Below are 26,814 nucleotides of genomic sequence, written 5' to 3'. Positions count from 1 at the left end.
AAAAGCCTGGCAACGCTCTCCTGATTGTCCAACCTGCTGCCTCACGAGACTCATTTCTGGCAAACCCAGAACGAAGACTGCCCCCTTGGTAAAGATGGCCCCAGGCCCTCCTCTTCCCCATCTTGATTGCAGTGTGTCACGCTCCCTCCAGAGGAAGTTAGCTCTTTGCTCACCTGCCTCCCCCACATCAGACTGGGAGTCTGGCAAGGAAGCAGTCTTTGTCCCCTCCAGAACCCAGAGTGCTGCATTATAAAGAGGATGCACTCACTGCAGCAGGTGGCCTGTTTCAGTGAAGAGGTAAGCAAGCACCAGACAGAGCAACTGCTTCGCGGTGCAGTGCCTGTTGCCCAGAGAGTTCCAGAAGACTCTGACATCCCCCTCCCCCACGAGAACCACCACGTTGCAGTCAAGGGCTGCTACTCACTTTGCCTCTTGCGCAGTTCCTCCCCATCCCCCACAGAAAACAGAGGTAATTTTAAGGATCCCTGTGGCCTCCGGCGGCCCCACCATCTTCTCCCTCTGCTCTACAAAGACCCTCTAACTTGGGTCTCATCCATGATGACGGACGCTCACTGCACGCTTACTGCACCATCAGCTCAGGCCAGCTGCTCTCTCCTTCCTTTACCTCTGCGTATTTGACTGCCCTTTGTTCCCTTGGTGGCTTCTGCACACTTCTGAGCTTTATGGGGTGGCAGGGGAGGGTGGTGGATGTGGGAGACAGTGTAGATCAAACAGCACTATCACAGCTGTTAATTTCCAGTGTGGGGCTCATCTTGCTTATGCAAGTGGTTTTTCGGTTTGGTTGGTTTTGTGTTGTTTTATGCTTCAGAGAAAGTTGGAGCTGGGAGGAACCTCAACTAAGTAGCTCAATTTCATTATTTTACAAGACTGGATACCGCAGCTGGGAGGTACTGAGCGACCTGTCCTGTATTCTTTCTCATTAAAGACCTAGAAATTTTAAGTCTGGAGCCCTTCTGGAAGATTAAGGGTTATGAATACCGATCAGAAAATAATCAAGCACTTTAAATACTTGTATACCTATAGGTCCCATGGGTGGTAGAGATAAAAATGAAGATGTGGCTATTTTGGGGGAGAATGTTCACATTTGGTAGTATAGCTTGCAAAACCAGAGTTAACTCTAGCATGTATGTCAGCCCACCCAGCAATGCAGGGATACAAAAGAACCAGGTGTCTGAACTTCTGGCTCTTCGTGGACCTTATTGATGATATTTTAATCATGCTAGCATTCCTGCCGAATAAAACTCATTTTTCTTGACGTGTACGGTTTTTTACCTGAAAACATCATCATGTGTTGAAAGTTCCAGCCAATCTTGTGCCTTCTGCCCAAGTTGAGGAAGAAGGAGAGCGGGTAGATGTGCGCAGCTCTGCCCAGGAAGATGGCGACCTGACCACCAGGTGGAGGTTAAGGACCCAACAGCTTTCTAGAAAGGCAACTTCCCAGAGCCTCTGGCAGAGCAGAGAATGTTAATGATGCTGTGATCCCTCATGACCAGGAGATAACTGCACAAAGACCAGCAAGGTCGCATGAGGCAGCCAAGCTGTCCAGCCTCCCCTGAAACAAGTCTCAGCAGCAAGTGAGGATTCAGTTAGACAGCTTTCCCAGCATTCTGGTTCCCATCAGAGTTCATTTCGAACCTTTTAAATGGGCTGTTGTAACTTCTTCTTTTTAAAGATTTTATTTATTTATTTGAGAGAGAGACTATGAGAGCAAGAGCACAAGCAGCGGGGAGGAGGCAGAGGAAGAGGGGGAGGCAGAGGGAGAGAGGGAGGCAGGCTCCCCATTGAGCAGAGAGCCTGATACGGGGCTTGACCCCAGGACCCCAGGATCGTGACCTGAGCCAAAGGCAGACACTTAACCGACTGAACCACCCAGGCACCTCTGTTATAACTTCTTGATTTAATCACACTGATGTGGACCAAGTTTTCCATCTCTCTAAAAATGAGTCCAGAAATAAGCTCAGGCACCATGGCAGGGGTTGTGGGGGGTGCATTGAGAGGAGCGAATTGTGGCTTGGGCTCCATGAGAAGGAAAGTCACAAGAAGAGCAAACGCCTACACTCCAGGTCAAACGGTAAAGAGCAAATGTCCTGGGTAAGAGTGCATATGCTTCAGTCAGAAGTAGAGAGCAGGGGCCCGAAAGGACCAGGAAGATGCTACAAGTGAGACACTTTGTGCGGACACACAAAGGACTCGGGCCACTGAAGGAGCACTCCTAACCCTCCTAAGACTCAACAGGAGGGGGAGATTTTTCTACCTAAGTGGCATAAAAGTCTTCCAGAGGGAAGAGCCATGGAAATGGGGGAGTGTGGAAGGGGAGCTCTGCTGTGGACAGCGAAGAATTCAGGGAAACAGGTTATCCCTCACTTGCTGAGTTTAGATTAAAGTCTGGCAGAGAGTTGCATGCTGCCCTGGTCGCAGAAGGAAACCGCCGTGGGAGCCTCGAGAACAGGGAGCTTCTGGGCCAGCCGAGCACCAGCTGCCTAAGCTGCAGCTGTTTCAGACACAAGCCAGGGTGGAACTGTCTTCTGCCTCCTCCAGGGTAAAGGACTGACTGTTTTTCTGCTTTTAGCTGCTTTTTTTTTTTTTTCCAATCTGTGCCCCTCCCAACCCCTCTGGTTCTGTGTTGTGTTGTTTTGTTTCCAACAGAAAGAAACAGGTAGTGCTTAAAAAGCACATTTTATCCCAGAAGCCATGCAAAGGTCCTCAAGTGGTAAGGGGCCTGCGGGACTCCCAGGGGGCTCCCTCCCACCCCCAGCTCACCCTCCCCGCAAGGCCCTCCTCTGTAAACAAGGGCTCCTCTCACTCTCTCTCCCCAGATGCTGTGCTCCGAATACAGATCTAGAGGACATGTGAGGTCTTTCTGGAGCAAGAATGAGAACGCTGATCCTCCAGGTTTTTAGCTGTCAGTCTTGGCGAGTATGTAAATCCATCCAAAAGAACCCCAGGTGAAGGAGATCACACTCTAACCAGAAGGACCCCTCACAGCAATAGGCCAGCCACAGTCACTATCCAGCTGCTTGGTGAGTATCCCTTGATCCTCAAGCCCAGAAGAGAAAAACACTCCTTTTTTTATTTTTTTATTTTTTAAAGGTTACCCATGAGGTCTCAGAAAAAGCAAGTGTAAAGGCCCAGCAATAGGGGACGCTGGCTCAGTGTTTACAAATCTAGGCTGAGCTGAACTGCTACCATTCCAAGGCCCAGAGGAGTTCACGTCAATGAAAACAATAAGATCGGAGGCCAAGCGAGCAAAACTCTGAGCTGTCCACCCACAGCTGGGCATTCGCATCCCTCCTTTCTTCAGAGAAGCCAATCCCTAAAACAGTGTCTCCCTTCCAAAAACTGCATTCACCATGGAACTAAGTCAAGGAACCAAGTATTTTTCCATTTTGTCTTTTCTTCCTCTCCTTTTTCTTCTTCTTCTTTTTTTTTTTTGGAAAAAAATAAAGGGAGTCTTCTCCACTGTGATCTCTCACAGCCGGTATGCTCCAGGGAAAGCGGATTCATTGCCGGCAGGCCTCTCTGGGCAGCATGAGGAAGGGCTGCCTGTGCAGTTGTAACAGTACTGCAGTTACTGTGCAGTAACAGAAGCTTCAGGTCTTCCAAACTGGAAACCTTCTGGATTGGAATTCATGTAGCAATGAAATAAAAATGATTCTGGGACTGACACAGTGGCCAACTTGCAGATCTGCTAAGAAGGGTGCTTTATGGGGCACCTGGATGGCTCAGTTGGTTGAGCATCTGACTCTTCATTTCAGCTCAGGTCACGGTCTCGGGGTCCTACATCCCACGTGCCATGTCGGGACTCAGCGCAGAGTCTGCTTCCCCCTCTTCCTCCCCCTTTGCCCCTCCCCCTGCATGCAGAGGTACATGCATGCTCTTTTCTCTCTCTAAAATAAATGACTAAATAAAATCTTTATAAATAAATAAGTACATAAGTTAAGATAAATAAGAAAATAAATAAAAATAAATAAGAAGGGTGTTCTATAAAACAAGCTACCACCTGCCATGCACCAGGTTAACAGGAAAACTGTGTTACACAGAACATGCAGAGAGGACAGCCTCAGATGAAAGCCGATCTTTCCACTGAATCCATTGAGTTTTATGAACCTTGTAAGCCTTTTTTTTTTCTCATCAGGAAAATACCATCACGAACCAGCGCTGGCTCAGTCACCCACCCCAAACAGAAATTCTTATAGCTTCCCCAGCAGTGGTCACTTGTCCACAGACAAAACAGTAGAACCAAAAAAAGGATACAAAAGCTCCAATGATGAACACAGGGCTGAAAACGTGCTTCTGGAAGGTAAACAGTGCCAGGCCCATGTAGGAGAAGATAAAATTCTCTGCCAGGAAGTGTAACACCTCAAAGAGCTGCACGGGATGGGAAAAGGAAGCCGTAAACTCTGTGGGGCGCCTCCCTTGTATGCACAACTGACTCATGAAGACCCAGGGCTTGCTCTCACCTGCTTCGTTCGACTGCGTGACTCCACGGACAGGTTGTTGTAGGTGTAATGAGCCTGCGTGATTCCGCAGAAAAGGACAGCCACAACGCCTGGTGAGAGATTAAAAAAAAAAAAAAAGAAAGAAAGAAAAAAGAATCAATGGGGAAAAAATGAAGCAGGAAAAAAAATCCCCACTGAAACAAAAACTTCACGTGGGCAAGCCCAATATATCCAGCTTCCTGAACAGTTTGGAAAGTTTCCTATTACCAAAAGTTTGGAACAGTCTGGAAAGTTTTCCTATGGCCTGCCCCCACCACTCATACCAACCTTCCCTTCTTCTGACTGTCTTCCTTCAAAGCCAAGGTGCCTGAATTCCCTCCTTGCTCCAGTTTTAAAGGCATTCTCTCCCCTCTAAACTCCCACTGAATTTGGCATTTAGCATTCACTCTTTCAAAGAGGCTGTGGGGCACCTCATATCCATGGGACTCATCATATCCTTTTGCCATGCTCTCCTCTGTTCTTAGAAGCAATGAATTTAATTGCGAGCAAATGCTTTCTGTTTGTGCATGGTCTAAGGTTTCAGACAAAATGGATCCGGAGTACTGTGCCATTTTTTCCCAAGGCTTGGTTACCTTGATTTAGGATTAATGGTAACCATTTTGTTTTGCAAGACAACTGATGCACCTGGACCGTGCCTTGACCTTTACAGATAATTGCCAAAGTTTAAAGAAGTGGGGTATATTATAAGGCTACCTATAAAGACATGTTGCATTATTTTGAAAAGAGAACTAAAAGGGCTTCCCAACTACCTGGATTATGTATAGCAATTGCACTTGAGTTTTCTAGTGGAAAATTTCAGTGTTTTTTTTTTTTTTTTTGATGAGAGAATGGGAAGAACTACAACCACAAGGTTACTTGTACTAATACATGAAACTGGCATCATAAACACATAGCATTGAAAAATAATGATTAAACAAACTAGAGCCAAAACAAGGATGAACTGTGTTCACATTCATCAGAGTAGATACAAAGTTACTCTTACAAGGATACAGATTTTGTATGTTGCTTTTTACTGTTCCTGAAAGAAGCAGCAATTTAAGGGATGATAACTGTTAAGAGGTTAATATGTTCATTAACCTCTGCAGCTAAACATCTGCTTGCAACTGGAACCAGTACTCAGAAACAGCTGAGCTTGAAGCAATAAACTTCATCCTTTAAAAATGTGTAGCTCTGGGAAACAAAACTATTCCTCAGGCAGAACACCAGCCTCCTTCAGCAACCCTCCATGCAGATGCTATGGGAGAGCTGAATGAACGCCACCGGACAGTTCCGCGAGGTCCCCTCCAGTTTGCACAGCTCTGGCTGCCAGGAGGGGAAGGGTAGCCCACAGGTAGTGAAAACCCACCTGTGAAGCCACAGGCTTCCGCCAAAAGGAAGGTGCTCCAGGACATCAAGAAGAAGAGTGCCGTCTCCAGGAGGGGGAAGCAGTGCAGCTTGGTAAACTTGGTCACGTGGGCCTCTGTCAAGGAATTTGGCTCCGGGAACAAGTTATGGGGGCCACCAAGAACCACACTCAGTAAGCCCAGAACCCCCTTCCTTAAGGGCTATCCTTTCCCTACAACTCTTCTTTTGGGGGCCCCAAGGCTGCTGCTCGGTTTTTAAAGCAAGAAAAAGTAAGTTTTGTGGTAGAAAAGAGGTTATCAAGGGCTGGGAGAGAGGAGAGAGGAGGGTATTGTTTCTTTCTGCGATGATGAGAAAGATCTGGAAACAGTGGGGACAGTGGCATGAACAATGTAGATGTACTTAATGCCACTGAATTATACACCTAAAATGCTTCAAATGGCCAACTGTGTTATACGTATTTTACCACAATTTAAAAAGCTAGTAATGTAACATACCCAAAGCCATTTAACTGTACACTTCAAAAGGGTGAACTGTATAGTATGCAAATTTTACCTCAATAAAGCGGTCTTTAAAAAATGGAGCCTTCTAAAGCAACGGTAAATAGGTTTTCTGTGTTCCTTACAATGCCCAGGCCTCTGAGGGGCTCGGTCGGCCTGAGGGGTGACTGGCAGGGAGTTCTAACAGTACTGGGGGTACCTCAGGCAGGGCCTGGGGAGGGAGATGAGGACAGTGAGACTCTGACCTCTGTGGGCCGCTATGACCTGAGGCCAACAGCAGGTGCCTCACGAATACGTGAGAAATGAAGAAATAAAACGCACAACTCCTGGTACTAGTGTCACTTTCGGGACAGAGAGTCCCCTCGTAACACTGCCCTTCCAGTGCGCTAGCATGGAAGCCTTTCCTGAGTGCTCTCACCGAGCAGCCTGAGTCCCCAGGGCATCATGGGGGTCTCGGGGAAGGAAGTGATGGATCTGGGCCATCCAGTAGGGTAGCCACTAGCCACGAGGGGCTCCTGAACACCGGAAGTAGGGCTAGTCTGAGTTGGGAGATGCTGCAATAGCAAAATGCATGCCACGTTGCAGAGGTTTATTATAGAAATTGCACGTATGAAATCTCAGTGATAATCTGGATTTTGACTGCAGGCTGAGATGACGTGGCTGGCAGCTGTGGCTCCTGTGGCTTCGTACTGGACAGTGGGGATCTAAATGCCACCGAAAGAACATTTGACAAAGTACTCTGCACACCTGTCGAGGGGTGGTCTGCTCAGCCCGTGCTTTGCTTTACTGTTGCTTGGCTGGTTTTTGAAGTCAATAGGACACAATCCTTCACTTAAGGGAGGCCACCTTGCAGTAACAGCCACTGACGGCCCCAGGCAGTTACCGCCACAGTAGCCCATGTGACCCACAACAGCTGAAGGCAGGCTCCAGCCTCCAGTACTTTCCGGCCTGCTCCCTCCCGGCCTCCTGGCTCTCTCCCTGACTCCAAAACCAATGTCCTCCCCAAACTCCTATCTCCAGCTGCTCTGCCGGAGGGAGAGAATGCAGAGGTGGGGATGGAGCTAAGGCTAGAGTCACACTCCCAGACATCTTCTCAGAGGCCTAGCTAGCTACAAACTTGACTGTCACATTTCACCAAAGGGACACATTTCAGGAGCCCCCACCCCTACCCCCTGACCCCAGTGGAAGCATCGATTAAAGATTCATTTCTGGAAGAAAAAAAAAAAAAAGAAACCATTTCTGAGAGGAAGAACTGAGACCTTGCTCTTGCGAGTATACTAGCACGCAATCCTGCCCAGGCAGGGGCAGAAAGCACAGAAAGGATATTAGAGCAGTCACAACGCCCGTCACGGCTCCCATGGTGAAAGAGCCACTAAAGATGCCTAGAAAAATGCCCACTGATTTAAAAAAGGCAGCAGCATCAAAGGCATGCGTGTTCAGCCCCGCCGGCTGGTAGGCAACAATAGACCTGGGGTTTAAAAAGAAGAGGGAGTTAAAACGGAGCACGCTCACTTTATACAATGGTATCCACACTCGGCCCAGCACTCCCCCCACAGCCCTCGCGTCATGCTGCCATCAGCATTTGGATCACTGCCAAGTGGACAAAGCAGCATAACTTTATCAGTGGAGAAAAACACCTGGTTCAATCTTTAACACTTTTAAGATAAGCGTCTGAATTGAGCCCAGAGCCTTCCGGAAGCTGGAGGCTTTCTTCCCCGGGGCAGAGTAATATTGTTACTTACGAGGACAGGACAATGGCAACAGCATCATTCAGGACGCTTTCCCCGAACAGAAGTGCGTAAAGGTCCACGTCTGCGTGCAATTCATTAAATATTGCCAGTACAGTCACTAAAAATGGGCAGGAAGCATATCAGTGAGTTGCAGCTTAAGCCACGTATAAACGTATAGAGCCAATTCCTACCTTTGGTAGAACAGGGCAGTTTGGGAGACAAATGAAACAAAATGAAAATGACAGTTGTCCTGATCTGAGTGAGGTCTGATAGGAGGCTCCATTCTAAGAACACCACCTCGTCACCCTGTGCTCTCCAGTGCAATCCCATCACACTCAGAAATGACCTCTGTTACAGAACTTTAAGGAATAATCACAGTGAATGTGTTTGGCTCCACTGGTAGAGTGAAATCTCTCTAAAGGCAGAAACCCTTTTCCCACTGACCACTGCATTCACAGAACCCAAAATTTAAATATTTTTAAAAAAATATTTATGCATTTAAAACTAGGAATAGACCCCATCATATGTTAATGTACTTATTTTTAAAAAGATTTTATGTATTTATCTGAGAGAAAGAGAGAGCGCGCCAGTGAGCATGAGTGGGGGGAGGGACAGAGAGAGAAGCAGGATCCCCGCTGAGCAGGGACCCGACTTGAGGCTCGATTCCAGGACCCTGGGATCATGACGTGAGCCGAAGGCAGATGCTTAACCAACTCAGCCACCCAGGCACCCCTTAACGTACATATTTTTGATGAAAAATAATTATATTTTCCAAAACAAAAAAAAAATCAGTGAGAAGAGAGCCATTTGTTTGATAGTTTTTCAGATCTCTTCAGTATTTAGACTAGTGGAAGACTGATGGTTCTCTTATCTCTTTCCGCACTTGACCACCAGATAGTCAACAGCGCATGTTATGCAGCCTCTGGAAAACCCTACTCCACTAGACACATGTGAAAAAATGAAAGTAAAAAGACAAATAATGAGGGCGCCTGGGTGCTTCAGTCAGTTGAGCGTCTGACACTTGATTCTGGCTCAGGTCCTGATCTCACAGGATGGTGAGACTAAGCCCCAGAGCGCTGCGCTCAGCAGGAGTTCGCTTGGATATTGTCCCCCTCTGCCCCTTCCCCCACTCGCTCTCTCCCTCACCATCTCTCTCACCCTCTTAAAAGTAAATAAATAAATCTTTTAAAAAAAGACAAACAATGTGTTAGTATTATTAATGTAATGATTTACATCAGTCTGGACCCCCTGTCCCCGTGAAGGCATTTTAGAGTCCCTCAACCGCAGCATGACGGTCATTTGGGGCCAGTGGATTCTTGATTGTGGGTGGGTGGCTGCCCTGTGCCCTGTAGGATGTGCAGAAGTACTCTTGGCCTCTACCCACTAGATACCAGTAGCGTCACATGCTCCCGGCTGACTGGGACAGCCAGATGTGTCTCCAGACGTTGCCAATGTATCCTGAGGGGCACAAACCACCCTCTTGGTGAAGTACCACTGTTCCAGATAAACAACTGTTTCAGCAGGCAGGCAGGCAGGCAGGCAGGCTCCTCTCCACACTCACGCCCAACCACCTTCTGCTTCATTCGTTTCTACCATAAGGACTTTAAAAACTAAAAGCTCGCCTCCCCAGCTTCTCCTGCAGTGATTATCACTTCTTCTTGCCTGGAGGACAGTGGACAGATGGATGTAACACAGTCATCTCACCTCCAGTGGGCAACAAATGTGCATCTGAAACACAAGGGCAGTGCCCTGGAGAGACGGGATGCCCAGACACCTGACTGCCGCGGGAGCTGAGCCACCAGCTGAGGGACGTAAGCTAAAAGAGACAACTCTCTATTTAAGCTCCTATGAACCAGCTTGTTCCATTATTTGCAACCAAAGGCATTACTAACACACACAATTAGAAAACAAAACCAAACGAATATTTTACCTTTGTGAGTTATTACAAGCTAACCCCTCTTTTAGCCATCACCCAGTGCAGGCAATGGAGTTTTGCCAGCAGAAGTCCACCTCTATGCTGCATCCTAATTTCAAGCCCCTTCTCTTACTTAAACGTAACCACCAACCTCGTTTTATAGCAATAATTTCCCTGCATTTCCTTACAGTTTGATCACCCAAGGTTATTCCCCGACACTACTGCTTGGGTTTTGTCCATTTTTAAATTGAGTTTTTGAAATTTTTTTTTTTACATCTTGTTTATTGCTTGGGCTCCTCATCTGCTCCTTTCTGTCAACTCTATCCACAATGCCTATCGTTTGTTTACTCCTCTCAGTTCTGAATTTTCCAATCCTGATGTTCACAGTGCTTTCATAACTTCTATCATTTTCCAAGTTTCCTTTAAAAAAAAAAAAAAAAGATTTTATTTATTTGAGAGAGAGAGAATGAGAGAGCACAAGCAAGTTACCAGGGAAGGGGAGAGCAGAGGGAGAGGGACAAGCAGACCCAGTGCTGAATGCGGAGCCGATGCAGGGCTCGATCCCATGATTCTGAAATCACGACCAAAGCAGAAAGCAAGAGTCCGAAGTTCAACCAACTGAGCCACCCAGGTACCCCCTGAATTTCCTTTAGCTTCTATCGGAATATTAGTAATATTCTGCTTTGGTACCCTATTTTGCTGATATTACTTATCTGCAACTTTATTATTTCAGAGGGGCTATCCTCATTTTTTCTTACAGTATGGTTGCATGAAGTAGGATCTCAATCCACTTCGAGCTGCTCATTTTAAGGGAGGTGGGAAGGGGAAGACCCAGACTAGTTTTCCTCGTTTCATGGCTCTAGGGCTCCCTCTGCTGGTTTTACATTGAAATACTGAAAATGTGGCCTCCAAGCGTAGCCACCCTTAATACTCATGAAATACTTCCTCTGGTCTAACTTTTCTCCATGGGTGTCTGAGCTTTCTTTCTCCTTTTATGCCCTGTCACGCAGGGTCTGTGGTCCTTAGCAGTTCCTTTTCAGGGAGTGGCTCTGTCCTTCCAGACAGATTTTCACTGGGTATTTTTCGAGAGCCCTGAGGGCTCGGGTCACCTCAGCAGCCTCACACCTCCTCCAGTGTCCTCACTGTCACCCACAGATTGGAGCCTGTGTAGTGCATCCCAGCTTTCACTGTTGCTATCCAATACCTACCAAGTTCTTTACTCTGAGTGGGGACCCTTCCTTTTGAGCGTGAATACTTGGGGGAAAGTTCCCCGTTTCCACCTGCACAGCTGCAGTTCCGACCCATCTCGCCGCTGCTGGTGGTCTGACCCCAGCAGATAATATCTGTCAACCAGCTGTATCCCTGTGTTTTACTTTTGCTGTCCTGCTTCCTCCTTTTCTATTAGGGCTTAAGGAAGATTCTAAAACTACACTGTTCCCATCATTCTCTCCTTTTCAAAAAGTTTCATTCATTTATTGTGAGGAAGCAAAGAACAGCTTGGATAGGAAAGATGTGGACTCTGTCATGAGGCTGCTCCGGTAATTATACATCCACATGCTCAAATCACTATGGGGGGCATCGCCAGAAGGCATACTTCCTGGAGGACATGTTATCTTCATAACACAAGACACAAGGTCAGTCTCTTTTATCCATCCTTAAATACAGTTTATCAAGTAACACAAAAGGAAAAATCTTTGGGGATTTGGCTAAAAAATTCTTATTTTCTGGAGTATCTATTATATGAACAGTATCTGTGGGTCCTTCCAGAAAACCTGTGGGGGTGAATTTTATCTGTCAACTTGACTAGGCCATGAGGCCTCAGATATTTGATTAAACATGATTCTGGGTTTGTCTGTGAGGTTTTGGATGAGATTAACATTTGAGTCAGAAGACTCAGTAAAGCAGATTGCCCACCCCGTTGTTGGTCGGACTCATCCAGTTGGCTGAAGGCTGAGTGAGGAAAACTTTGCTCTTGCTTCCCGTCTTTCAGCTGGGACAACGGTCTCCTCCTGTCTTTGGACCAGACTGGAAGGACAGCATTGGCTTTCCCAGTTTTTAGGCCTTCAGACAGCAGATATGGGGACTTCTCAGCCTCCACAGTCATATGGCCACTTCTTCATATTCACTTGATCTCTTTTCTTACTTTTTTGCTCTCTCTCTCTCCACACACGTATGTGTGTACACACACACACACACACACACTATTAATTCTGTTTCTCTGAAGAACCAGACTAATATAAAACCTTTATTCTACTAGTTTAGCATTATGTGACATAAGAATTATCTTGTTTAGGGGCACCTGGTTAAGTATCTGACTTTGGCTCAGGTCATGATCTTGAGGGGTCCTAGGATTGAGCCCTTCACTGGGCTCCCAGCTCAGCGGGGAGTCTTCTTGGCTCTCTCCTTCTCCCTCTGCCCCTCCCCTGCTCATGCTTGCTCTTTCAAATAAATACAATCTTAAAAAAAGAATTATAATGTTTTAACCCAGTATTGATGAAAAATTGACAATGCTAATAACAACAATTATTACTAAGGACTAATCAAAAAGCAGGCACTATGACAAACGTTTTATAACCTCTTTTAGTCCTCACCCCTAGGTGGGTAGTACTATCATTTCCCCTAATTCAGAGAAGAGAAAACAGGCCCTGTCTGATGGGCTGCTTTCTGCTGTAGAAACTTTCAAAATCTCAGTGGTTGAACCCAAGCGAAGTTTTAGCCATTGCTCATATGACATGTCCACCCGAACTTGGTACTGGAGCCTCTGGTCACACCAGTCACTTGGGGACTCAAGTCTGGTGGAGGCTAATCTCAATGAACAGAACACAGGGCTGGCAACCCAGGAGACCTGGGACCCAGGACTTTATCAGTCAGAGTCCTGGCAGGAGAGAAATAAGACCCTTAAACTGAGCAATTTGAGAAGTATTTAACAAAGGGAGTGTTTATGGAAATGTGGGCAGAGTATGGGAAAAACCACAAGAGAGAGATAGTATGTATTGCTGAAAACAGGGACTATCCTATACTATGCCTGGGCCCAGAGGGTCCAGAGAAGGCATGACTGCCTGAGCCAGGAGCCGTGCAGAGAGGGTCCCCTGATAGGATCAGTGTCCCCTGATCAAGGAACACAACCAGCCCACAGGACCCTGCATCTCTACCCTCCTTCTAGTTGCCAATGGGAAACCAGACAGCAAAGGAAACTTTGGAATCTTCCATACAAATCAGCCTCCTGGAGCCCAAAAGAGGGTGGAGAAGGGTGGTGAGTTAATCTGGAGGGGAAAACAGAAGCCATTCCACATAGCCACCAACAGGCTATGAGAACTTAGCTCACAGCCAAGTCCAAAGATTTAGTGAAGCAGGGGGGGTTTGAGCGCCATGATTTTCAAGAGCCCTTTTGACTTTAAACACCATTTTCCTGCAATTCTACAGTTAGCAGTAGTAAAACAAAACAAAGATGTACAGCTAGCTCACTTAACTTGTGACAAGAAAGGCTTGCTTACAGCTTACAGAGTTAATACTCATAGCAATGAACAATTACATGGTCCCGGTCTTAATTTGGCTCCTCTGATTTTCAATTTCTCATTCTCCCTGCCCATCCCTTCATACAACAATGCAGGGACCCCCGTGTGCCCCTCCTGAGCCAGGATGTGCCTGAGCAAGAGAAGCAGTGTATGTGGGGACAACTGGAAGATGATGGAGGGGGTGACAGACTGGGTGAGTGGCTTCTCAAGGTAGAGAGTAAAGGGGCTGCTCCCCCCACAGAGGGACCCTTGAAATCAGACAGAGCTGTCACCAGGGCTGTTTCTAGCCAGACAGGGACTAAGAAATGCCAGGTAATTGCCTGAAGATCTCTGATAAAGGCATTTTCTGGAAAGTAGTGAGAAAAAATAAGAGGGCAGATGTAGGATGAAGGAAAATTCAAGAACCTGAATCTGCTCATTCAACGCATGAAGTTGTCCCCGAGCACTTCATCTGTGTACTGAAGAGCACTTAGCACCTGCCAACACTCAGTAACGAGCGGCGAGTATCGTTACGTACAAACCAGGCTTGACTCAAGAGCTGTGGGAGCAAGCAGCTGAATAAGTAAAGGCAGAGAGTGTAGGCAGGTGGCATACTGGAACAAAGTCACAAAGGATATGTAAGAGACTAAGCAGCCCTGGTGACACAACTAGAGAATTACTCTCTGACAAGCCCATGAGCAGGCCTGGTCAAGTTGGGGGGCGTAAGAGTGATAGAATCAAAATGAGAGGAACCACTTCCTCGTGATGCACGGCAAGGAGGAGCGAGTCATTTTCTCTGGTGACTGTTGGAGATGTGCTCTGGGTGGGAAATGTACATTTTCCTCTGCTGAGCTGTAGGTCTGTCTAAAGTAACAGTCCATGTGGCGCCCCAACACATAACCACACAAGAAAGGTGGCTGCGGGTCACAGAGCTGCCGACACAACCGCACACATATGGTGTCCCCTTCCACAAGAAGACCGGAAGACTGGTGTCTTGAGCCCAATGTGATGTACTCAGGGACAAGGACTCCGATTTCTTCATTATCAGTCAAGACCACTACGTATACTGATACCAGAATTTTGGTTTGATGTAGCAGACACAAGGAGTCAATCTGGTCTTTTGGCCCCTTCTAACTCTACACTCAAGTTTTTATTTCTTTTATGGCCCAAGTTTTCAAACGATAGATTTTTAGGAAGTTGGTAAAAGGCTTTTAATTTACAAAAACAGTCCACATTTCAGAAAATTTTCCATTAAAAAGCAGTTAAAGTTAATGTTCTGGTGTTTAATAAGCTTAAACTTTCAACCTTCTAAAACTTTCATTTACATAAAACCCTTACTGTGCCAATCTTCACAGGCCAAATAACAACGCTGCGTCATGGTGATGCCTTCCATTAATTTCTACCACAGCATGGACGCATTAAAGGGAAGGAAACAATTAGGAAGATAATCTGAAAAAAAAATAAGCCTTTCTATCCAATTAAATGAAGCAATACTAATAGGTCAGAAAACAACATCAGTGAACTTTATATGACAGTAACTTCCCTTTGCTTAATGGTGGTACTAGTGTAAGAAGTTAGCGATAAAGTCATAGACAAGGGGGCACCTGGGTGGCTCAGTTGGTTAAGCATCTGACTCTTGGTTTCAGCTCAGGTTGTGATCTCAGGGTGGCGAGATTGAGCCCCACACTGGGCTCCTTGCTCTGCAGGAAGTCTGCCTGAGATTCTCTTCCTCTCCCTTTGCCCCTCTACCCCTGTTCTCTCAAATAAATTTTTTTTAAAAGCTTTTTTTTTTAAGTTACAGATGAGTATAGTTTTCAGAGAGACTAAACACCTGTCTTAAAAATCTCTGCCTAAGCCAGATGTGGATAGAGACCGACGTGATTAGCAGATGCTATGGTAAATGGTTTACATGTGTTCGTTCATTTAATGTTCATGATAGCCCTGGGAAATAGGTATCATTAATCCTACTTCTTGAATGAGGAAACTGACACGGAGGAGAGAAGGTGTGCACAGGCCCACCTGGTCAGTGGATGGAGGGTCTCGGACTCAAACTTCCACCTGTGACTCCACCTCCCGGCACTCTTTTTTTAAAAAAATATTTTATTTATTTATTTGACAGAGAGATCACAAGTAGGCAGAGAGGCAGGCAGAGAGAGAGGAAGAGAAGCAGGCTCCCTGCTGAGCAGAGAGCCCGATGTGGAGCTTGATCCTAGGACCCTGGGATCATGACCTGAGCCGAAGGCAGAGGCTTTAACCCACTGAGCCACCCAGGTGCCCCCGGCACTCTTTTTCCAAACCCAGGGTGCTTCAACCAGCCAAGTCTTTGATACCAGTTTACTTAGTGTTTGGAATAAAGTATGGCAGTAAGAGAGGTCAATGGTTTTTGGAACAGTGGCAGTTTTCAGAGCCACACAACTGTCAGCCCCAGCATGTGTAGCTATCTAAATTCAAATTACTTAACACAAAATAAAATTTAAAAGTCAGTTCTTCAGTTGCACTACCCCTCATTTCGAGGGTTCAGTGGCCGTATGTGGCTACTGGCTGCCATACCAGACTGGGCACAGAACACAGACCATGTCTATCATTGCACTGATCTGGAGGACTCCCCACGAGGCATGGTGCAGTTGTGTGGTGGGGAGATTCTTAGTATTTTTAAAACCATTACTATCCAGAATGTTAGAGGGCACCCCGATGGTGAGAAGGTCTTTGCACCACCATTACCGGGACAGCACCATCTTTTTCTCTGTACGTTCTTTGCCTACAATGTCCTCTCAGTGGTTGACATCAGAGGAAGGACTAGCTAGAACTGCTTTATGTGAACTGATTTAATTGTAGGTTCCAACTTGGAGAAGGGAGGTTTTTTTGTTTGTGTGTGTGTCTGGCATGTATGATTCCACTTTAAAGAAATAGTTTGACTGACACTTGGAAAGTACAAGGTCAGAGAGTTATGAATCAGAACCAGGCCACGGTGTGCTGTTATGCAGGAACACTGAGCAAAAAAAGAGTTTACAAAGGACAGTACAGTCACTGCAGGTATTGGTGTGCACGCCCATTAAGAAAAGGTCTTATTTAGGGGCGCCTGGGTGGCTCAGTGGATTAAGCCTCTGCCTTTGGCTCAGGTCATGATCTCAGGGTCCTGGGATGGAGCCCCACATCGGGCTCTCTGCTCAGCGGGGAGCTTGCTTCCTCTCCTCTCTGCCAGCCTCTCTGTCTACTTGTGATCTCTGTCTGTCAAATAAATAAATAAAATTTAAAAAAAAAGAAAAGGTCTTATTTAAATGAAAATGATATGAAATGATATGATTTCCTCGATGAAGACGAAAGCACAATACTGAGGAAGAAGATAGTCAAAGTGTAAAAATTATGGCCATATTAGACATTCAAAAATGAAAGACAAAAGGGAGATACAGGCAGAAGTAACCCAAGTGTCCACCGTGGACAGATGCGTAAACAGAATGTGGTGCAGATGCGCAGTGGAATATTATTGGGTCTGGAAAAGGAAGGAAGCCCCAACACGTGCTACTGCACAGATGAACTGTGAAGACATTACATGGATTCATACATGCCAGACACACACACAGACAAGTGTTGTACGGTTCCACCTTCTATAAAGTAGCTACCATAGTCACACTCACAGAGACAGGGAGAAGAATGGTGCTTGCTGGGGACTGGAGGAAGGTGGAAATGGGGGAGTTACTGTCTAATGCATACCGAGTTCCAGTTTTGCAAAATGAAAAGGTTCTGGAGGTTGAATGCACAACAGTGTGAACAGACACTGCTGAACTGTACACACTTAAGAATGATGAAGATGGTAAAATTCGTTATGTATTTTTTAGCACAACACAAAAATAATAAAGGGGCACCTGGGTGGCTCAATGGGTTAAGCCTCTGCCTTTGGCTCAGGTCATGATCTCAGGGTCCTGGGATCGAGCCTCACATCTAGCTTGCTGCTCAGCGGGGAGTCTGCTTCTCCCTTTCTGACTCTCCCCCCCACCCCACCCATGCACATGTGCACACACACATGTGGTCTCTCCTTCTCTCAAATAAGTAAAATCTTAATAATAATAGTAAAAACAAAAGGGAAACACATACCCTTCATAAAGCCATCTAACTATTAGACCACTTCCTGATCTCCTCCCCCGCCATTCCATGCTGACTGTACAGTCTCCCTACTGTGACCAAAATTACTGGTTGCTCTGAATGGTTTAAGATTGAAATAATGGAATGTCACAATGACAAAGCCAAAAATGCCGAATACCTGGGTCGGTGGCAGAGATAATGGCTCCGAAGAAGAGACAGTCTGTGTAGTAGAATTTGTCCGAGAGCTGCCCCACGAGCTTCATGAGCTTCACCACACCGTACATGAGATTTCTGTGGAGCGGAGGGAGAGTGTGTGACAAGAGAAAACGAAAACCCTCCTTATGGAGCACAGTGGCTCACATGCGAGCAGAGCAGCCCCCAGTACTGTACTTTACGGGTGATCAGTGAAAACCCTGGGCAGCTGCTGTCCTTGGACACTTACCAGGAACGCATGCAAATAAGACTTTGGCACCAAGTAATGGTGCGTCGTTAACGACCTCTTGCTGAAACATGTGAACACCACTCCATTTCTTAAAGCCATGGTTACTTCCAACTATCAAGTAGGGCCCTCGATTAGCAACAACCTTAAGGCCTCTGAAGCCACCGGGTAATCGAGGGGAAGGGAAGGGAAAGCGCGCTTCACGGTGTGTACTCAACGGCTTGAACAAAACTGACGGGATTGTAAGGCGGTGTGTTTAAAGCTGTGCAAAGGAGTGAGAGCTGGACGAGTTAGAGAGAAAAACAAACATGGGCAGGCTGTGAAGGTCCAAGCGACCAAACTTCTTTGCCGAGAATTATTGAAAAAAAAAAAAAAGAAAGAAAACAAAGGAAAAAGGAACTAAACGCTGTAAATGTCCTAGTAAAATCTCAGTGCACCCGTCGGTGTATCCAGCCTTGCCTTCTCTGCAGGGGTTGGGGCAGGCCAGCGGTGGCCCTTCTCGTGCCATGCAGGATGTGACATGGTCCAAGATAGATTCCTGAGTTAAATATTTCCACTTGGCCAGAGCACATTTCCTACAGGAGAGCTTACAAAATGGGAGGAGTGATGAGTGTTAAAAGGCCTGGTGCATGTCAGTAAGGGTGTGGGGGGAGGGCAGCTGCAGGGGTTAGAGGAGTAAAAATAACCCCAGAATGGATTCACTGTACCCTACAGCTAACACTCTAATAATACTATTCTTGCCAGTCAGGACCACTCTGTGGCTCACCTTTGTATCCTGGGCACCGAGAGCAACAGACTGACTAAGCTGGGAGCTCAGGAACTATTTCCAGAATGGAATCCTTTGGACAGTACATAGGTATAACTCAATGCTTCCATACTGGGGCCCGGGCACTGTTCCAGACACTTAAACAGTTCAACTTTGACTCCCAGTAACTCTGTGGGACAGATGTGATTTGCCTTTTATTGCTCGTCGAAGGCTTCTTTCCCCTTCCTTTCAGACTTTCCCTGAAACTACACTTGCCTGTCCATTTCCTTTGACCACAAACAGACTTGGGTGCCGGGCTGCTCTCTGGCAATCTTTCCCCATCTTGCCAGTAATACCAGTTAGCTAATCTGTCATTCTTAAAGGACGAAGTCCCAGCCTCTCCTATTTTGATGACACAAAATGCCCTTGGCCTTTTATCTCCTCCAGCTTTCCAGCTCATTTTTTAAAAAGTAAATAAGGTCCATACTTTATTCCAATTTCCTTGAGCTTTTACCTAATGTCCCGTTTCTATTCCAGGATCCCATCCAGGATCCCACATGACACTTAGTCATCGTGTCTCTGTAGTCTCCTCTTGGCTGGGATGGTCTCTCTGACTTTGCGTGGTTTTGATGACCTTGGCAGTTTTGAGGAATACTGGTAGCGTATTTTGTAGAATGTGTCCCCACTTGGACTCGGCTGATCTTTCCTTCTCACGATTACACCAAGGTGACGTGTTTTGGGGATGGAAAGTGCCACTCTCATCACAAACACTGAGGGTGCAGCATCCCAGCATGATTTGCCACTATGGCTGCTGACCTTGATAATCTAGCCAACATGGTGTTTGTCAGGCTCTCCCCACCAGCAAGCTACACTCTCTTCCTCCTTTTCCCCTGCTGTCCTTGGTGGGACAAAGTCACTAAGCACAGCCTGCAACCAAAGCAGGAGGGGACGTAAGCTCCCTCTCTGGGAGGGCCGGGGGTCAACATAAATTATTTGGAATTCTTCTGTGCAGGAGATGGGTCACTTCTCTGCCATGTATTTATTCATCCAATCAGTTATTAACATCGGTCAAGACTCAAATGTTTACTTTATAGTCTGGGTCCAGTACAATGTTATTTATTTTGTCGTTCTTTGGCCACTGGCCTTAGGGGAGCTTTCAGGTTGGCTCTGCGCCTCTTTGACACGCCCCATGTCCTTTTGTTTGTTTGTTTTCTGGGCGCTTCCTTATTTCTTGGCCTGACGATATGCTCCATTCTTATCTTGTATATTTGCTGCCCCAGCCCTAAAATCAGCCATTTCTGCAAGGGGCCCCTGGTTCTTTTTACTGTAGGATGTTATCAGGAAACAAGATCTGGGGACTAGGTGTAAATTTTATTTCATTTTAATTAGCTTAATCTTAATTTGAATAGCTACACAGGGCTAACAGCTACCACACTGCATGACGTGGCTCTAGATCTTAACCACCATCATCCTAAACATCGAAATCCTGGACTCTGCTGGTTGTCAGGGGTTGGGGATGGGGGAAATGGGGAGATGTTGGCCAAAAGATACAAACTTCCAGTTAGAAGAGTAACAAGTTTGGGGACCTAAGGTACATCATGAGGACTGTCGGTAATAATTCTGTGTCATATACTTGAATTTTGCTAAGAGAGTAGGTCTCATCACAAGAAAGAAATGGTAACTATGTGACAGGATGAAGGTGGTAGCGAATATTATGGTGGTAATGATTTTGCAATTTATAAATATATCAATTCAACACACTGTCCACTTGAAACTCACAGCAATGTGATTGGTCAGCTGCATCTCAGTATAGCTGGGGAAAACACGGGGCTCTCGGACCCATGTGGATCTCATCTCTTTGGTAAGTGTGTTAATTTTATTACTGACAAAGAGTTAACTTACCCGATAATGAAGCAGGAAACGGCAGTCCCCAAGAAAGCATAAGCCAAAATAGAACCAAGATTTCTGAAAAAGTGTCTCTGAATAAAACAAGAGGCAGGAATCACATTGTGAGTTTTGATACTGAGCATAAGAAACACAACAAAAGTCTCTTAAAAGTGAAATTTTACTTATGGCTTCCACTGTAACAAGTAATAACTGAAGTTACTCTAGAATAATGCTATTGAGCTATAAACATTGTGCTTTTAATCACTGAGTAAGCATGCAAGGGCTTAGTAAATTTCAGAGAAAACCACTGTGATTATATTAAGTTACAATAAGACAGAGAGAAAGTGTGTGTGTGTGTGTGTGTAAGTAGACCATTTTCATAGATCTAACCCAAACTATTTTACTCTTTTACTCTAGTGATTCAGCTAGTTGTTTCCAGGTCTAGTGAACCTTAGAAGATCATTACAGATAGGAGTTTGAAACTGATAAAGTATGAAAGTGATGCCTAAGGGGCTTTCCGCTTCATTCAGTGTCAGAAAACTGTGTCCTAAGTATCTGGTCTCAAGGCATCTTAAGTGTCTCCTGATATTCTTTTTGATTAATCTGTGGAGCCTGGGAAAGAGGGCCAATAGAGATGGAAATGGAGAAATGAAGAATAGTTTCATTTAAGATAGGCAAATTTATAAGTGTGTGTGTGTGTATATATATATATATATATATATACATATATATATATATCTGTAGCTACTTATACCAATATAAGATTTAGCAATCATTCAGAAAGAGATGGCAAAATTGTAATCCTCTCAATGCTTCTGTATATCCACTGGTTACCTTAACACACACACACACACACACACACACACACACACACACACACAGAGATTTACTTCTCATAAAGTCATTAGGCTTGTGGGATACTGTGATGGGGAAAATCCCTGTTGCTGGGACCCTAAGCCACAGTTTATTCCTTAAGTCACAGGCTGTTTTATTTGGCCAATCAAAACCATTTAACAAAACCAGACAAACAAAACCCCCAAAACATCCTAATTTGATGGGGGCCGGGAATACTTTATTTAAAAATTTTAAGAGGCGAGACACCTGGGTGGCTCAGTCAGTTAAGTGTCTGCCTTCAGCTCAGGTCATGATCCCAGGGTCCCAGAATCCAGCCCTGCATTGGGCTCCCTGCTCATCGGGGAGCCTGCTTCTCCCTTTCCCACTCCTGCCTGCTTGTGTTCCCTCTCTCTCTGTGTCTCTGTCAAATAAATAAATAAAGTCTTTTTAAAAAAAAAATAAATAATTTTAAAAGGCAAAAGAGTCCCAGTGTGCCTGCTGACTGCCTCAGGGAAGGACAGGGCCTAGGAAGAACTCAGCCTGGATTAAGCAGCCACCAGGAAGTGTGACCACATGGAGTGCTGTGGGTGTCCTCTGGCCTGTATTCTAAGCAGATGATACGGGGCCTTGACTTCAGCCTTCCCCAGTGCTTGGCCCTCCCTGCTGCTCTGAAGAAGGTGCCAAGAAATGCCTAGTGCCCCTAAGCTGCCTGCTCAGAAGAGAATTGTTCAAGGGCTTGTCACACCGCCAGTCACCAAGTGAGGGTGCTGCCTGTGTATATCACGGACACGTTATGTTTGCCTTTTAAGTGAGTCACTATCCGCAGTCTTTTACTTTAAGTGAATGTATTTAGCCACCCATGTTTTGAAAAAGCTAGATTTCAAAAAAAAAAAAAAAAAAAGAATCAACAACTGTGAGCGTAATTGCCTTTAAAAACTCCATCAAGGGCTTAAATCAGGGAGGGCTAGGGGTCTATGAAGACAGACGTGAGACCAAGGAAACTCGTGACATATCCAGGGACAGATCTGAATACCAGAATTGCTTTCCCTTGCCACCCAGCTCTTGTTTAGGTGAACCATCTTGACAGGTGGTTTGAGTCCATTAAGTGAATTCATATTCATATTTGCCCAAACAAAAAATCAGGAATGTAAGAGCTGCAGATTCTCCTCCTGGGAGGTCGGTTCTCAGGGAGTGTGGGCTGCCAAAGATCTGGTAGTGTTTGTGGGGGCCAGGGACGAAGCGGGTGCGGACTAGAGCCTGGTGGAGACTTAATTGTCCCTGTGTATTCGATGCCATGCTCGAGGGCATCTCAATTTTAGGACATGCTGGATTTGGTCCCCAGGCTGGGTGTGGGAGCAAGGGGCAATGAAAATTGCACCCTTTGGTGCCCTTGTGCAAGCTCCTGGGCTGGAAGGACCTGGGCATGAGGGAGGCCCAGGACCCACCTGGAGAGGACAGTGCACATGTTAGTGGAAAGATGGGTCTGTGCTTTAGACTGTTTGCAGGTAGAGCTGAACCTGAGACCTAGTCTGCGGGCTTGCGGAGAATCTGGATCTTGTGGGAGGTCGAGCGGTGCAGATGCAGGGAGTGGGGGGCAGGATCAGGTGCGCACTACAGCTCCCAGGCCTGCCAGGGGCAGGACTGGCCAGGAGACCGTGGGTACAGGAGGACCAGCATCATTGGGAGGCCTTCCTGGCTGCAGTGTGGTTGTGCGGGGGAGCTGAGTGGCCCCAGTGTGCAGGGGGGTGCAAGTGTTGGCTGCACATAGAGCATGCTGCTTTTAGCATTCATGGTCTGTGTAGCGAGTTCCCATGCTCAGGTCCAGAGGGTCCCACTGAAGAGTGAAGCAGACAGCCTGTGCACAGACACCAGACCTCCAGCCCCTCCACGCGGCCACCGTGCCACATGTGTGCCTTTGCCCGGGCCGGCCCGCACTGAGAGGAGGGCTTGGTGTCAGTGCGCACGTCTGAGAAGCTGACTCCACACTGCCCAGTGACTCTCTCACGGTCTTGTTCATCTCAGAGATTGTTCCAGGGCACATGTGAGGGTGATTTCCATCACAAATTTATTTGAAAATCAACAAATGAAAATATTTTAAATGGGCAACAATAGATATTTGAATGATTTGTGATAATGAACTAGAGCCTTTGAAACTGTTATCTTAAATGTGTGTTTGTTGATATACAAAGATATCTTTGACCCATATAAATAAAAGCACTTACACATACACATGCACACAAATTAGGAATAGAAATCTGCCAGTCCAAATACACCCATAACATATTCTAAAATGCCACACACACATACGACACATACATACATAATTACCCATCGCCATTCATATTTGTTGATAGGAACTGGAATTTTACGCCTTGGCAAGAAAGGTAGACCCTGTCACTTCCTTGTGTATTACTACACTTAGCACTCGACTCTCTGCTTCAGAGTACGAAGTACTTTCACACAGAGGAGCCCATCCAATTGTCACAGCTACCCCATCACAAAGGTGCTTGGGGGACCACTGTGCATGAGAGGCATCTAAGGCTCGAAGGTGCGGTGTGAGGCACCCAGAGCCCCACATCCACCAAATGGCAGCACCAGACCCGGAAAATGGGTCTTTCCAGGGAATCACACTCACTGCACCAGCCACCCTTCTCGACTCCTACCACACCCTTCTTGGGAGGAAAGTACAGCACTTCCCAGTCCTAAGTCCTGGGTACTAGTGGAATCCTAGGTCTTTCATCTTCTTTTTTAATTGGCCGGTCATGTGCGGCTTCCATGGCCATGACTAGTTCAGTCTGCCCTACTTTTTCCTTCTCCATTTCAGGATGGCAAAAAGAGACAAAGGAGATGGCATAGCCCTGGCAAAGTCTTCAAGAATATGAACCCAAGACAGATCAGGATGAGAAGGTGTACTATTCTAAGACTTGTATTTTTACTCCTCCCATTCCTCACTGGTGAATGTTACCATGAGACTCAGAGACAGAGAGACTGAGAGAGAGAGACCGAGAGAGAGTTTGGTGGGAGGAGTTCACAAGACATGAAGGCTTCTCTAGGTGAATTCTGTCCCTGACAATGGGCCCTGGAAGCAAACGGAGCGGTAGCACAAAATCGAAGCCGATTCCAATGATATTTTTTCAAGTTTGGAAAAAGAAAAAGAAAAAAAAAAAGCTCATGTCCGCATGACAACTACATGTGCATAGGTCAAAGGGTCTGAATGTATCTGTTTCCATACCCACAGCGAAGTGGTGGAATGGTTATTACACGCTTAAATGACGGCAGCCTTAATTACAGATGGCAAAACCCTGTAAGAACCACTATTTCGGTGCCACTGTAAGGACTATTTAAAAAGGAAAGAGACTGAACTAAGAGCAGATAGCCCAAAATACTGGCATTTCAAAAACAACTTAAATTGGTAACTGGCAAAGCCTGTTATTTGTTTTTCTTCTGGGAAAATAAGGCTGACACAGGGAAGGCTCTGCTGAACCTAGAGTATTTCTCAGCCCTTAGAATGGCTTTCACAACCAGTGATTTGGTTTCATTTTAAACAACTATGACCTTGATGATACATTAAGATTAGTTATTTAAGATACCAAATTATTTATCACCCATTCGCTCTGATACAGAGTTCCCAAATTCTTCACTTACATAGAAGATAACATTACTTAAAACCATAAAATCACCTCCTGTCTGTCACGTGTCAATCACTGCCATACAGATTTACACACTTCCGGAACCCCCCAGAGCAGTCAGAAAAAGGATATACCCTTTGGTCCAGAAAACCTAAATCTGGAGGGAGAGAGTAGGATACAGAGGGATAGCCTTTAAAAAAAAAAAAAAAAAACTTTCTATTTTGGAGTAATTACAGATTCACAGAAATTGCAAAGATAGTACGGAGGGGTCCTGTGTACCTGCACCAGGTTTCCTCTACCAGTTAGACCTCATATAGTCATAGTACAAGATCAAAACCAGGAAACCGACATTGGGACAAAGTGTGCGAATGGTTCTGTGTTCTTTTATCATATAGGTAGCTTCATGGACCCACCCTTTGTTCTCCATCCCTATACATCCCTATACTTTGGTCCTGCCTAGAACACTAGATAAATGAAATCATACAGTACGTGACCTTCTGAGGTGAGATTTTTTTTTTTTTTTTTTTTTTTTTTGTCCCTCAGCCTAACACCTTTGAGGTATGGCCATGTGTTTCACCATGCACCTACAGCGCGACATTTTGGTTGTTTCTGGACTGGGGCAATTATGAATTGAATTGCTCTGAGCAATGAAATATGGGCTTCTGGGTGAACGTGAGTTTTCATTCCTCTGGGAGGAAATCCTCAGGAAAAACCCATGGGGTCGTGTGGTAGTTTCAACTTCAGTTTTGCAAGAAACCATGAAACTGCTTTCCAGAGTGGCCACGCCAGTTTACATTCCTACCAGCGACGTAGGAGCACTCCTGATTTTAAAACAGATGAATCATGGATGATGAGACAACTATAGTCTCTGAGTGGGTGCAGAACACAGTAATAAGCAATGTGGGAAAAGGAAAAACTAGAAAATTATGTAGGTACGTTAACACAGAGATTCCCGTGCTTTAAGAAATACTGGCAAAAATCTCTTACCTTCTTTAGACTGTAGCCAGCATGGAAAATTATGGGAGGCAGAAGGATGTTGAAAAAGACCTCTGGATCAAACGTTACCTGAAAGTTTAAAAAGAAAAAAAGTCAAAGGTAGGAGGAGGCTGTCTGGATCTGACTCTTGATTTCAGGATCCTGAGTTTAGGTCCAGTGTCAGGCATGGAGCCTGCTTAAAAAAAAGAGAAGGGAGAAAAGTCAATTTCTAGTTTAATACCAGTTGGTGCAGGGCAGCTGGGTGGCTCAGTGGATTAAGCATCTGCCTTCAGCTCAGGTCATGATCTCAGGGTCCTGGGATCAAGCCCCGCATCAGGCTCTCTGCTCGGCAGGGAACCTGCTTCACCCCTTTTTTTCCTGCCTCTCTGCCTACTTGTGATCTCCTTCTGTCAAGTAAATAAATAAAATCTTTTTTAAAAGATACCAGTTGGTGGTATAATATCTGCTTAATATTTGAAGCCAATGGCTAAAACGTTTGAATGTTCGAAGCAGATAAGATAAATGTGAAAGATGGCAGACTCGTTACAAGAGCGATGCCGCAGATGCCCCTGTCGAAGGCCATGTTCTTCTCCACACAGCACTCCGACTTCCTATTTAAAAGGAACAGATCAGTGCAAGTGTGAGGACTCACAGAAAGCTTCACACCAATGCTTTTTAAATGAGAAATAAAAACACCTTGATTTTCATCAAGCTTTTATGATGGT

The 26,814-nt window shown here is 45.7% G+C and overlaps 1 protein-coding gene across 1 annotated transcript in view; it reads right to left on the bottom strand.

Moving 5' to 3' along the window:
* The window catches only part of SLC9A7 (solute carrier family 9 member A7), a 139,610-nt gene that overhangs the window by 47,090 nt on the left and 65,706 nt on the right, over nucleotides 1-26,814 (bottom strand). Inside the window, exons 3-11 of the mRNA XM_059384789.1 lie at nucleotides 26,102-26,179; nucleotides 20,667-20,743; nucleotides 17,759-17,871; nucleotides 8,104-8,209; nucleotides 7,688-7,829; nucleotides 5,866-5,971; nucleotides 4,482-4,570; nucleotides 4,276-4,389; nucleotides 1,294-1,405 (exon numbers count right to left, since the gene is read on the bottom strand). Coding sequence (XP_059240772.1) covers nucleotides 1,294-1,405; nucleotides 4,276-4,389; nucleotides 4,482-4,570; nucleotides 5,866-5,971; nucleotides 7,688-7,829; nucleotides 8,104-8,209; nucleotides 17,759-17,871; nucleotides 20,667-20,743; nucleotides 26,102-26,179 — 937 coding nt within the window. The remainder of the gene's footprint in view (nucleotides 1-1,293; nucleotides 1,406-4,275; nucleotides 4,390-4,481; nucleotides 4,571-5,865; nucleotides 5,972-7,687; nucleotides 7,830-8,103; nucleotides 8,210-17,758; nucleotides 17,872-20,666; nucleotides 20,744-26,101; nucleotides 26,180-26,814) is intronic.

Source organism: Mustela nigripes, chromosome X (genome assembly GCF_022355385.1).
Source record: "Mustela nigripes isolate SB6536 chromosome X, MUSNIG.SB6536, whole genome shotgun sequence".
NCBI classification, from domain to species: Eukaryota; Metazoa; Chordata; class Mammalia; order Carnivora; family Mustelidae; genus Mustela; species Mustela nigripes.
The sequence above is the reverse complement of the archived record's forward strand: the minus strand, read 5'-3'. Positions and strand labels throughout refer to the sequence as shown.